This window comes from Eretmochelys imbricata, chromosome 1 (assembly GCF_965152235.1).
Source record: "Eretmochelys imbricata isolate rEreImb1 chromosome 1, rEreImb1.hap1, whole genome shotgun sequence".
NCBI lineage: Eukaryota > Metazoa > Chordata > Testudines > Cheloniidae > Eretmochelys > Eretmochelys imbricata.
Genome location: NC_135572.1, coordinates 2,386,011 through 2,399,381, shown reverse-complemented (window position 1 = coordinate 2,399,381; position 13,371 = coordinate 2,386,011). Strand labels below are relative to the sequence as shown.

Sequence of the window (13,371 nt, the reverse complement as noted above, 5' to 3'; positions counted from 1 at the left end):
TTCTGGGTCTCCAGGCACCTCCTTCTTCGGCTGCCCTCCCCAGAAGGGGCAGTGCCCCTTAATATAGCCCCACTCATGGCAGCCAAAGCAGACTCCCTGCCTCTCTGATGCCTTGGGCCCCTTCTCACTGGGCTTCAACTGGACCCTCCACCTTGGGCCTGAGCACTCCCACTGTAGGTGTCCGTGTTGCCCACAGGCCCAACATGTCTGTTGTCCCTTGGGTTTCCTCACCCAGCGGGCATTCCCAGGGCCATGTCCCTTCCCCTTCTCTGGGTGAGGCTCCTTGCCCCCATCCCAGTAGGGACAATTCCTCCTTAAATATCCACACCTCCTGCAGGAGTAACAAGCCCTATACTCCGCCACTGGCCTCCTGGCCCTGCTGCGGGGCTTTTCTCTTGGATTCCTTCCTCAGGAGTCTTACAAGGGCCTGCTGTTCATAGAGCAGCTGCCCCATTTGTTCATGCAGGACCCAATACATCTCCCATTGTCCCTCCTGACTCTCCTGGGTCACCTGTAGCGGGGTCTCTAGTCTTCCCCACTGCTCACAAGTCCCCTTTCACTGGGGCACTGATGCTGGAGTCCAGCCAGGGATGGAATAAGAGCCCTCCATGAAAAAAAAAAAACATCTACATAGGCCCCTGGTTGCCCCTCCTTGCCCCAAGATGCCAGAACATTTTTGTACCAGAGCTGAGGGGTTCTAATATTTATTTATTTTTCTTTCTTTTACATAGGAATTAGATACAGTTCTCCAGTCAGATAATTGATAAGTTATCTGTGAAAAAATAGTTTTAGTGCCTAAGTAGACCCTTGAATCATGTTTAAAGTTGTCACCCCTACCAAAACCTTAAATGGGGGCTGGGAGGAGGAGGGACAAGGAGATGATCCAGCACATGACACGGGGAGGAGAGGAGAGGAGCAAGCAACCAGGCCAGGGCCTTGGAGGGGAAGAGGCAGAGCAGGGCGGGGCCTTGTTGGAAGAGGTGGGGCAAGGGGGGAAATTTGGGGGTCCAATACAAGCAATTAAAAAGGTGTCAACTCAATGAGTTGTACATAGACCGATTCCCCAGTTTGTCACCCTGACAGTACACAGTAAGGTCAGGAAGGGGATTAATGTCTTTCTGACTGTCAAGTCAGGGATTCAAGGAGGAGGGCCCAGCACCATGTCAAAAGCCAGCTGTCCATGGAGCTCCAGGAGAAAACTTTAGGTCCCTTTATGAGTAAAGAGCCGGAGCAGCCTGTCCCGGATCTGTTTGGTCCTCACATAAAAAATGACGGGGTTTTGCATGGGGGGCACCAGGAGGCACACACTGGTAAAGAGAACATTTAAATGCAGGTCCATATTGTGGCCAATCTGGTACATGAGGACGGAGAACAGACCTGAGATGTAAAAGGCTAAAATGGCACAGAGGTGGGAGGCACAGGTCTGAAAAGTCTTGAGCCGGGCATCCTTTGTGGGGAGGCTGAAGATGGTCTGAGGATCTGGATATAGGACACAGCGATAAAAAACACATCCAGACCGATCACCAAGATTGCCATTAAAGAGGCCGTAATAACTATTGATGTGAATGTCGGCACAGGCCAGATTCACCTTAGCTATGTGCTCACAGTAGGAGTGGGGGATGATGTTGGTTCTGCAATATGGCAACTGCCTTGCCAGCAAGGGACAGGGCATTACAAGCATGCAGCCACGCATCACCACAGCCAAGCTGATCTTGGCCACGATGGGGTTTCTCAGGATGATGGAATGTCTCAGAGGATCACAGATGGCCACATAGAGGTCAAAAGCCATAGCCATGTCCAAAAAGCAGTGAATGAAGAACATCTGGGTGAGGCAGGCATTGAAATCTACCTCCCTGGAATTGAACCAGAGGATGCTCAGTGTTTTGGAAAGGGTGCAAGTGCACAGGACCAGGTCAGTGACGGCCAGCACACAGAGGAAATAGTACATGGGCCCATGAAGGCTTGGCTCCATCTTCACAATGAACAGGATGGTGAAGTTCCCCCAGATGGCTATCACATACATGGAGCAGAAGTCTACTGGGGAAGACTCTTTTGAATAAGTACTGTTGTCCCTTAAAAGTAAGGCAAAGCAGGCCAAGAATCGGGATGCAATGGGATGGTGAAAAAACAATTTGCCTAATCTATGACAGAGAACCATCTAGGGGGCCCTATGTTCTTGCCATCACTAGAGCTAGATCTGCCACTATTGTTGCTATGGGGGTGTAGCTTTACTATTTTTTCTAAAATCCACTCTCAATCTCCTGAAGCATTTAATATGGGCCAGATCAGGCTGCTGTATGTGGGATTCCCCTTTTCCAGCACTCCCTGTTGTTCTAATGATTCAATTCTTTTCTGCGTATTCAAGTCTTATTTCCTGAAGTGCTGCAATGTCAACACTGAGTTTGTACAGCTCACGGTCTATCGAAGTTAACTTCCGTATGCTGCTTGTGTATTGTATGTCATCATTCTCTGTCAGTGCCGGACACATGGTCCTGACATTCCAGCTGTCAAGCCGGAAAGTTCATGGTTTCTTATTTTTGCCAGGTGCAAGGTTTCCATCTGTCATTGAACTTTTGGTTTAGCCCGCACACCCCATGAGGCATGGTGGTTCAGCACCTAACTGTCCGGGGGCTGCTCGGGTATGTGGTGGGTGATGGCTGACAAATGGAGTGCAGTCGTTCCTCCCACCATTGAACGTAACCCTTGGTGCCCTACTCTATGCCAATCAGGTGAGAGCTTATAACCCGTAACTGCCACCTTCCATGTTGTATCCATGCTGCCAGCAAGGATGGAGTGTCCTCTCCATGTGATGTGGCACAATAGCCTGGGCAGTTAATATGAGGGTGCTATTTTACCTATGTGTGAGCGTGCCCCTCTTGACTTCACTGGTTTGGATCGAAGGAAGGACGGAGTTGATACATTTTGAACCAGCTGTGCTGCAGGAGTTGCCAGTGCAGAGGAGTCTTCCATTTGTCTGCCTTTCAGGGCTCCACTCCTAGATTAGTGATCAGCCATACCTGCAGGACCCAATCTGTCCTTTATGGATGTTGTTGGCAAGGCACCGAATGAATCTGCTCACCTGCCCTTTTGATGACATTTCCTCGATCAAGAGCTCCACTTTTATCCTCAGGCACTTGTTATGCTTATGTTCCTGGAAAAAGCAGGTTTTCAATTCCGACCTGACTTGACCATGCCAGAGTTAAGGATCACAAAAAGGAGGTTATTAAGAATCTAAAGAACAAAAGAAATCCTACAAAAGTTTGAGGCCAATTCCTAGAAGGAGAAAGAAAACTTGTTAATGTTGCAGAAAAGGTGGAACAGTTTCAAGAAATAGTTTTGTTCTGCATTTGGAAAGGAGCAGTTTGAGGTACTCATATCACATGAGTTTATGTAATCCTTTCAAGTCCATTAGCTGTCAAGAAGGATGCTAAATAGAATCTACAGTAGAAACTTGGAGTTGTGAACACCAGAGTTACAAACTGACCAATCAACCACACACCTCACTCAGAACCAGAAATAAGCAATCAGGCAGCAGCAGAGCCTAAATAAATAAATACAAATAAAGGACATTTCTGTGTTAAATGAGAAGTATTAAAAATAAAGGGAAAGATTAAAAAAAAGATTTGACAAGGTTAGGAAATAATGAAAAAGCTGGTATGGAATTAGTTCAGAAAAATTCTAGGAATATAATTAATGCCAGGAAACAATAAGGTTTATGGAAAACTGGTCTTGTCAAATAAACCCAATTTCATGCTTCAATGAGAGTCCACATTTGGATAGTCAAGGGAGTTGAAATAAAATCTGATTTCTCTACACATAAAATGCTCCAGCGGCGCTGCCATAGCACTTCAATGTAGACATTACTTAAGCCAACGGCAGGGCGTTCTCCCATCAGAGTAGGTAACCCACTCCCCTGAAAGGCTGATGGAAGAATTCTTCCAATGACCTCATGCTGTCTACACCCGGGTTAGGTTGATATAGCGACATCTCTCAGGGGGGTGGATTTTTTTGCAACTGGAAAAAAAGAAAATGCAATTATGGATTGCATTAACAAAGGCATAGCATGGAGGTCATGGGAGGCAATAGTATTCCTCTACTCAGTGCTCATTAGGCCTCAGCTGGAGAAGGATGTAGAAAAACTGAAAATGATCTAGAGCTAAGAGACAAAGGTGATCCAAGGGATGGAATGCAAACCATATGAGCAAAGCCTGAAGGAAATGGATATGTTTAATTTGGAAAAGAGCAGGCTGAGGAGGGACATGACAATGGTCTTCAGATACTTGAAGGGCTGCCATAAAAATGGAGAAAAGTTGTTCTGTCTTACCGCAGCCAGTGGAACAAGAGCCAATGTGTTCAAACTCCAGCGTAGCAGATTGAGATGAAATCTCAGGAAAAACTTCCTCAGTGTAAGAACAGGCGGAAAATGGAACAGACGCCTCAGGAGACCGTGAAAGCACCTTAGCTGGAGGTTTTCCAAAAAAAGCTGGACAGTCATCTGTCTAGGATGGTTTAGATGCAAAAAATCCTGCATCCGGGCAGGGGGTCATACTAGAAGATGATATAAAATATTTGTGTAGACCAGGTCCTAATCACACACTAGATATGGAGCTCAATACAGGGGTAAATGAGTGAAATGTAATGGTGCGTGTTATACAGGACGCCAGACTGTATGATCTAATGCTCCCCTCTGACCTTGAACCCTATGAGTCTATTGATAAAAAAGTAAATCAGGTCCTAGCCCCCCTTTGCAATAGCTACAGATGAAGGTCAAACCATGCTTGCCAGCTACAGAGTGTTAGTAACTTGAATACAGGTGGACACAGCACCTCTGTTCAGTTCGGAGAGGAAAATTTGTTCAGCCTCATTCCAGTACTTAAAAGCTCAAGTGCTCTGCATGGGAGAACATCATAAATATAAAGGGAAGGGTAAACACCTTTAAAATCCCTCCTGGTCAGAGGAAAAATCCTCTCACCTGTAAAGGGTTAAGAAGCTAGGATAACCTCGCTGGCACCTGACCAAAATGACCAATGAAGAGACAAGATACTTTCAAAAGCTGGGAGGAGGGAGAGAAACAAAGGGTCTGGGGCTGTCTGTATGCTGCTTTTGCAGGGGACAGAACAGGCATGGAGTCTTAGAACTTTTAGTAAGTAATCTAGCTAGGTATGTGTTAGATTATGATTTCTTTAAATGGCTGAGAAAATAGCTGTGCTGAATAGAATGAATATTCCTGTCTGTGTGTCTTTTTTGTAACTTAAGGTTTTGCCTAGAGGGATTCTCTATGTTTTGAATCTAATTCCCTTGTAAGGTATCTACCATCCTGATTTTACAGAGGTGATTTCTTTACTTCTATTAAAAGTCTTCTTGTAAGAAAACTGAATGCTTTTTCATTGTTCTAAAATCCAAGGGTTTGGGTCTGTGGTCACCTATGCAAATTGTTGAGGATTTTTACCAAACCTTCCCCAGGAAGTGGGGTGCAACGGTTGGGAGGATTTTTTTTGGGGGGGAAGACATGTCCAAACTACGTTTCCCAGTAAACCCAGTTAAAGTTTGGTTGTGGCAGTGGAAATTCAGGGGCAAAGGGTAAAATTAATTTGTACCTTGGGGAAGTTTTAACCTAAGCTGGTAAAAGTAAGCTTAGGAGGTTTTCATGCAGGTCCCCACATCTGTACCCTAGAGTTCAGAGTGGGGGAGGAACCTTGACAGAGAAATACTCCAGATTAGCCCAATGAACAGGCAGAGAGTTCAGTTATAGGAATTCAAGCAGCCTGACACTGGGGCCATGCTGGAAAGTCTGACTGAGCCTGAAACATTAATTTTCAATTCCACCAGGGAGAGACTGGGAGGAAACGAACAGAGAGGGCAAGAACAAATCCAATGGAAACACTAATCCAGTCTCCATGCTGTCTACAGGGCGCCCCTTTTCCCATGGCACCTTTGGGGGGAAGACGAGGCCACTATCCCCAGGAACATTTGATTAGATTAGTTGCTTTTACTAAGTCCGTTCCCCAGAAGTAACCCCAGTGACTGTGATTTGTTGGCAGGTATCTGAGTGGGAACAGAAGTGGACACCTGCAGTTGATGCTTCCCAGGAGTGGGGAGCTCACAAACTCCAGTAAGTTCTGAAAACCTCAGATTCACCATGAGGGGATCGTGCAGACTCAGGCTCTGCTCATCCAGCCTTTCCACTGCATCCCTCAAAATGAACAGTCTCTGCCAGAGCAGGAGTCTATTTCCCTTTTGGTGTGACACACAGACCATGGTTATGGCAGGAAAGTCAGGATTCCTGGGTTCTGCCTGTCATCCTGCCACTCAATCTCTGTGTGACCTCGACCAAGTCATGTCTCCCCATGCCTCAGTTTACCTATCTGTATAATGGGGATATGTTCAAAGTGACTTTCCTTTGATAGGGGTTTTCAAGATTCTTCAATGAAAGGTGCTGCACAATAGGATGATAGTTACTGATGAGAACTACTGATCTCTGATCCTTTAGCGACAGCCCCGTGTGTCTGCAGAAAGTGCTTGTGTCTCCCCTCAGGCATCTTTCTCCAGATCTGTCTGTTTACTATCGATCCATCCATCCTGGGCATTTGCAGGGTATAAGACCCTATGGGGTAGGGCTAGGGCTCCTCAGTGAAACTCATTGGAACAATCAGAAAAAAAATAACACGGGGAAGACATATTTTCTCCTAGTTTCCTGAGAAAAGTCAGCTGGACGGTTATTCTGAAAACTTTAAAAAAACAATTCTGCTGGAAGCACACATGCAGCTTGGGAAATATCAGTCCAAATGCCTAAAATGTGGCAAACTTATAAGCAACTGAAAATAAGGTCTTCTTATTGAAGGGGTTAGACAGTCTTAACTAAAAGTCATGCCACCAGCACCACGTACAATGGCCAAACTGTTTGTGTATCTCATTAAGCTGAGCTCTTCGCTCTAATAATGTCAGTGGCAATAAGTTCCACAGGTCAAATATGCATCATGTTAACAAGTTTCTTTTATCATGTGTTATATGTTCAGACTTGAAATGTAACCGAATAGAGTTGGAACACATTCCCTCTTTTCCTGCCCCCTGTGGTAAGACAGAACAACTTTCTTCCAGCTCTTTATGGCAGCCTTTTGAAGTATCTGAAGACTGCTATCATGTCCCCACTTAATCTCCTCTTTTCCAAACTAAACATAACCAGTTCTCTCTGTCGTTGATCATATGGCTTGTACTCCAGCACTTTGTCATCTTTGTCAAGAGAAGGTAGATGGAAGAGTTTTTACGCCCACCTAGCAATCACCTCTTGGGGAAGTGGGTTACCTATGCTGATGGAAGAAACCCTGCCTTCGGTGTCAGTCGTGTCTACACAAAAGCACTAAGGCAATGCTGCAATAGTGTTTTAACTGTAAAGAAGCCTTCAGGCAGATTTTGCAATAAAGCGTTCAGTCTGGATCTGCCGACAGGGAGAGGTGGAGAATCCACCACTTCCCTTCGCAGTTTGTTCCAACGTTTAACCACCATCAGTGCTGAACATTTGGCCACTATTTCCAGCTGGAATTTGTCCGTGTTCGGCTTCCACCCATTGGGCCTTGCTTTGCCTTTCGCCTCTAGATTACAAAGCGCATCACTACCCACGGTTTTCTCCCCATGAAAGTGTCCGATAGATCAGTATTGTGATAAGTTAAATAGATGAAACCCTTCAAATTTCTCGTGGTCCAGCTTTTTCTCCAATCTCCAACTGAGGTAAAATCCTTCCCCTGCTCCATCTAACCACTCCCTTTTTTGTGCTTCCACGGATTGCATCGGTCCTTTTGGCCTTTTGAGTTGGTTTTACACAATGATCTCTAAATCCTTTTCAGGGTCATTGCGCTGCATAATACAGTGCCCCAGACTGTGGGTTGGGCATGCATTCCCTGTTCTGAGAGGATAAGTTTGCATTTGACTGTATTAATACATTTTGTGTTTATTAGACACCCTTACCAGTGCTTCAGATCAATTGATATGCCTGCCCTGTCCTTTGGGTGACCAGATGTCTCAATTTTTTAGGGGCAGTCCAAATATTTGGGACTTCTTCTTTTATAGGAGCCTATTTTCCCCCACGCAGTCTTGATTTTTCACACTTTCTATCTGGTCACCCTACCTGTCCTCCTCATTTTCAGCACTCTGCTAATCTTTCAGTTGTCCGCAAATTTTCATAGAATCATAGAATATTAGGGTTGGATGAAACCTCAGGAGGTCATCTACTCCAATCCCCTGCTCAAAGTAGGTCCAACCCAACTAAATCATCCCAGCCAAGGCATTGTCAATCCATGCCTTAAAAACCTCTGAGGATGGAGATTTCACCACCTCCCTAGGGAACCCATTCCAGTGCTTCACCCTCCTAATGAAAGAGTGTTTCCTAATATCCAACCTAGAACTTCCGCACTGCAACTTGAGACCATTGATCCTTGTTCTGTCATCTGTTCAACACTGAGAACAGAACTCCATCCTCCTTGGAACAGCCCTTCCAGTAGTTGAAGGCTGCTTTCAAATCCCCCCTCACTCTTCTCTTCTGCAGACTAAACAATCCCCAGTTCCCACAGCCTCTCCTCCTAAGTTATGTGTGCCAGCCCCCTGATAATTTTCGGTGCCCGCCCCTGGACTCTCTCCAGTTTGTCCACATCACTTCTGTAGTGGGGGCCCCAAAACTGGACACAATACTCCCAATGTGGGCTCATCAGTGCATAATAGTGGGGAATAATCACTTCCCTCGATCTGCTGGCAATGCTCCTACTAATGCAGCCCAATATTCCTTTGGCCTTCTTGGCAATGAGGGCACACTGCAGACTCATATCCAGCTTCTCGTTCACTGTAATCCCCAGGTCCCTTTCTGCAGAACTTCTGTTTAGCCAGTCGGTCCCCAGTCTGTAGCGGTCCATGGGATTCTTCCATCCTGTGTGAAGGACTCTGCACTTGTCCTTGTTGAACCTCATTGGGTTTCTTTTGGCCCAATCCTCCAATTTGTCTAGGTCACGCTGGACCCTATCCCCACTCTCCATCATATCTACCTCTCCCCCCAGCTTGGTGTCACCTGTGAACTTGCTGAGGGTGCAATTAATCCCATCATCCAGATCACCGATAACGATGTTGGACACAACCAGTCCCAGGATTGACCCCTGGGGCACTCCGCTTGATACCAGCTGCCAACTAGACATCTAGCCATTGATCTCTACCCATTGAGCCCGACAATTTTGCCAGCTTTCTAGCCGCATTATAGTCCATTCATCCAATCCATACTTCTTTTATTTGCTGGCAAGAATACTGTGGGAGACCGTATCAAAAGCTTTACTAAGGTCAAGATATATCACATCCACTGCTTTCCCCATATCCACAGAGCCAGTTATCTCATCATAGAAGGCAATCGGGTTGGTCAGGCATGATTTGCCCTTGGTGAATCCATATTGACTGTTCCTGATCACCTTCCTCTCCTGCAAGTTCTTCAAAATGGATTCCTTCAGGACCTGCTCCATAATTTTGCCGGGGACTGAAGTGAGGTTGACTGGTCTGTAGTTCCCCGGGTACACTTTCTTCCCTTTTTTAAATATGGGCACTATATATAACTTTTTCCATTTGTCTGGGATGTCCCCCAATTGCCACAAATAATCAAAGATAATGTCCAATGGCTCTGCAATCACATCATCCAGCTCCCTCAGCACTTTCACTTGCATTAGTACTGGATCCATGGACTTGTGCACGACCAGCTTTTCTAAGTAGTCCTTAACCTGTTCTTTCACCACTGAGGGCTGCTCACCTCCTCCCCATACTGTGTTGCCCAGTATCTGCACCAATTTTCTATTTCCTTTCCGGTCATGGATGAAAATATTGAATAACATTAGGCCTCGAACTGATCCATGAAGAACCCCACTAAAAAGAGCTCCATTCATGGCAAGTGCTTTCTGAAGTCTGTCAGTTAGCTCATTTTAAGTCCGTTTTATGTGTACTCTAATGATATTGTAGAGTGTTAATTATTTTACCCCACTATTTTCTGTTAATAAATCAAATGGCATAGTAAAATCAATGTTTATTGATATGCACAGTTCCCTTGATAAACCAAATGTTTACTCTAATGAAACAGTTAATTCAGGTTTAGGTTGGATATTAGGAAAAACTTTTTCACTAGGAGGGTGGTGAAACACTGGAATGCGTTGCCTAGAGAGGTGGTGGAATCTCCTTCCTTAGAAGTTTTTAAGGTCAGGCTTGACAAAGCCCTGGCTGGGATGATTTAATTGGGGATGGGTCCTGCTTTTGAGCAGGGGGTTGGACTAGATGACCTTCTGAGGTCCCTTCCAACCCTGATATTCTATGATTCTATGAATTCAGGTTTACTCGACAAGACCGGTTTTGCATGAACTTTGATATTGACTGGCATTATGTATATTCTTAGCATATTTTAAACTGATCTAATTTCATTTTTTTAATCTTTACCTTAATTGTTTTAATAGTTTACATTTTAAACACAGGAATTGCCCCAATTTTTTTCTAGGATTCCTTTTTGTCTTACTACACTTATTAACCTTGTTTTGGGTGATCCTTAGCTTTGCAACCATGGATATTTAACTGATGCCTTTAAAGTCCCTTATCAATTTTCAGAATTTCTGATTTATATTGCAGGCTAACTATTTCCCCTTTTTCTCATTTCTTATATATTGTTTTCCCTCGCCCCTAATTTCTACCTTCACTTTCCAAATGAACCAGGTTTTTAGATAAAGTTTTTCACCTTCTTGACTGTGGAGTTGTGACTTTTTTGCTATCTAATAATCTCTTCTTAAAGAACTCCCAACTCTTATTCCAATTTTTGGTCTATATTTTTCACCACAGCTTTGGGAAACTAGAGATTTTGAAGCACTCAGTGTCTATAGATAGTATCCGTTTGGAACTCTTCTCTATTCGTCAATTTGAATGTAATCAGTTCCTTTCCTATTTCCCTCGCCTCCATCATATGCCTCCTTGTTTGTCTCTTCTCTAAACTAAACAGTCCCAGATTTTTCAGTCTGTTCCCCATTCTCATACCAATCTCGGAAATCCCCTTTATATTTGTTATATCCTTTATTGAGACCAGGTGACCAAAACTGAGCACATATCCAGAGCAGGTTATTCTCTATCCCTTCCTTAGGCATCCAAAGATTGTGTTTCATTTCCCCTCTGCTGCGATTGAGCAGGTGCTTCAGTTGAATTGCTATCAATTGTGCCCGGGTCTTTTCCCTGAGGTATGTACTAGATGGATGTTTACCCCTGGCAGATGTCTTGATAAAGGATTGGATTTTTTTCTACTTTTAGATTTTGAAAAAACAGATAAATGGGTAAATCCATACAACACAGATTTTCAAGCCTGGGTTTTATTGCATTAAGGAACAATGATGAATAATTAGTATCCACACTCGTGTTTCCTGCTGCTGCCTCTTAAGGATCCCCCAACCTGACAAGAAGGAATTATTGAAGCATGGAGTACCATAAAATATTGAATTGGCATTAGAAGGGTCAGTTGTTCATAATTCATTTCCCTGAATAATGAAAATATTATTCCTCAGTGTGTGAAGAGCGATCAATCTGCTTCACCCATGAGAACAGCCCCCAGTAGTACCTGTAGTGTCTCATATTAACATTGTCTCTCCAACCAGGCATTTGTACTGCAACCATCACCCTAAACCCTGGGCAGGTACAGGAAGTCGGGGGAACGTGTGGTACATACAGGTGATGCCCTTGTGCCTCAGAATTGGACACCTTCTCCCCTACTCCATGTCACATTCCAACACCACTGACTTCACCAACCCCTCCACCTTCATCCTGCTGGGCATTCCTGGCCTGGAGGCAGCCCATGTCTGGATCTCCATCCCCTTCTGCACCATGTATGCCATAGCCATTTTGGGGAACTTCAACATCCTGTTCATCGTGAAGATGGAGCAGAGCCTCCATGGGCCCATGTACTATTTCCTCTGCATGCTGGCTGTCACCGACCTGGTCCTGTGCATGTCCACCATGCCCAAAATACTGAGCAACTTCTGGTTCAATTCCACTGAGATAGATTTCAGTGCCTGCCTCACCCAGATGTACTTCATTCACTGCTTCTCAGCAATGGAATCTGGGATCCTTCTTTTTGTAGTGTTGGTAGGGAGGTCTCTGTGGATTAGTATGTTGTTCAGAGGTATGTTGGAAATATTCCTTGAGTCAGAGATGTCAAAAATAGGATACTAGGTCACCACAGAACTGCATCATTTTTGTGGGGGTGGAGGGGCAGAAGGAGAGGCCCCGAGATAGGTTTTCAGATTTTGGTAGGCATTGCCACTTTAACCATCTAATTTTGTCGTAGAAGAAAAGTATCTAATTCCTATTTAAAAGAAAAAAAATTGACTATTAGACCCACTCAGCTCTAACACAAACATGTTCTGACATCTTGTGGCAAATCACTTAAGGAACACCATTTGGGATTAAAATTTTAATGTATATGTGACGGGATCAGTCACAGGAATCCCCTGTGACTGTCACCTGATCTGTTGAAATTACCTCTGATCCAGTCTTCCCTGCCAGCTTGGGATTTCCAGAACCCTGCCTTGTTGAGCCAGACACACTAGCCTGCTGCATCCCAGACCCCGGGTCTGAGCCATGCCCCCAAAGCTGCAGGCTTAATTGAATACAGCTCATCAGGTACTCCTGTCTCCAGCACCCAGACACCCAGCTCCAATGGGATCCAAACCCCAAATAAATATGTTTCATTCTGTATAATGCTTATAAAGGGTAAATTCATAAATTGTTCACCCTCTATAACACTGATAGAGAGATATTGTCATAAACATACAGCTAAGGACACAATAAAATCCCTCTGTTACCTGTAAGGGGTTAAGAAGCTCAAATAACCTGCTTGACACCTGACAAAAAGGACCAATAAGGGAAGAAGATCCTTTCAAATCTGTGGGGGGAGGTTTTGTTTTGTTCTCTCTTTGCTGTTCTCTCTTGGACAGAGAGGGGCAAGGGTAGGAAAAACCATCTCCTAAAACCCGACCTGAAATAAATATCCAATATTACAAAAACTGTAAGTAATAGCAAGGAAATGTGTTAGCTTATCTTTTGCTTTAGCTTGTGAATTTTTCCTCTGCTAGGAGGGAGGTTTATCCCTGTTGTTTGTAACTGTAAAGTTTTGCCTAGAGGGGAATCCTCTGTGTTTTAAATCTTATTACCCTGTAAAATTACCTTCCATCCTGATTTTACATAGGTTCTTCTTTTACTTTTTTCTTTGTAATAAATTTCTGTTTTTAAGCATCTGATTGGTTTTTAGTGTCCTAAAAACCCCAGGGTCTGGTGTGTGCTCACCTTGTTTACCTATTTGGTTGGTATATTATTCTCAAACCTCCCCAG

At 44.4% G+C, this 13,371-nt stretch overlaps 1 protein-coding gene across 1 annotated transcript; it reads right to left on the bottom strand.

Annotated features, from left to right (window-relative positions):
* Positions 1-1,201: 1,201 nt before the first annotated feature.
* On the bottom strand, positions 1,202-2,023 carry LOC144259335 (olfactory receptor 52M1-like). The gene has a single exon (XM_077807543.1). It carries the CDS (start codon positions 2,021-2,023, stop codon positions 1,202-1,204), a length of 822 nt encoding a protein of 273 aa, XP_077663669.1.
* Between the last annotated feature and the right edge of the window lie 11,348 nt (positions 2,024-13,371).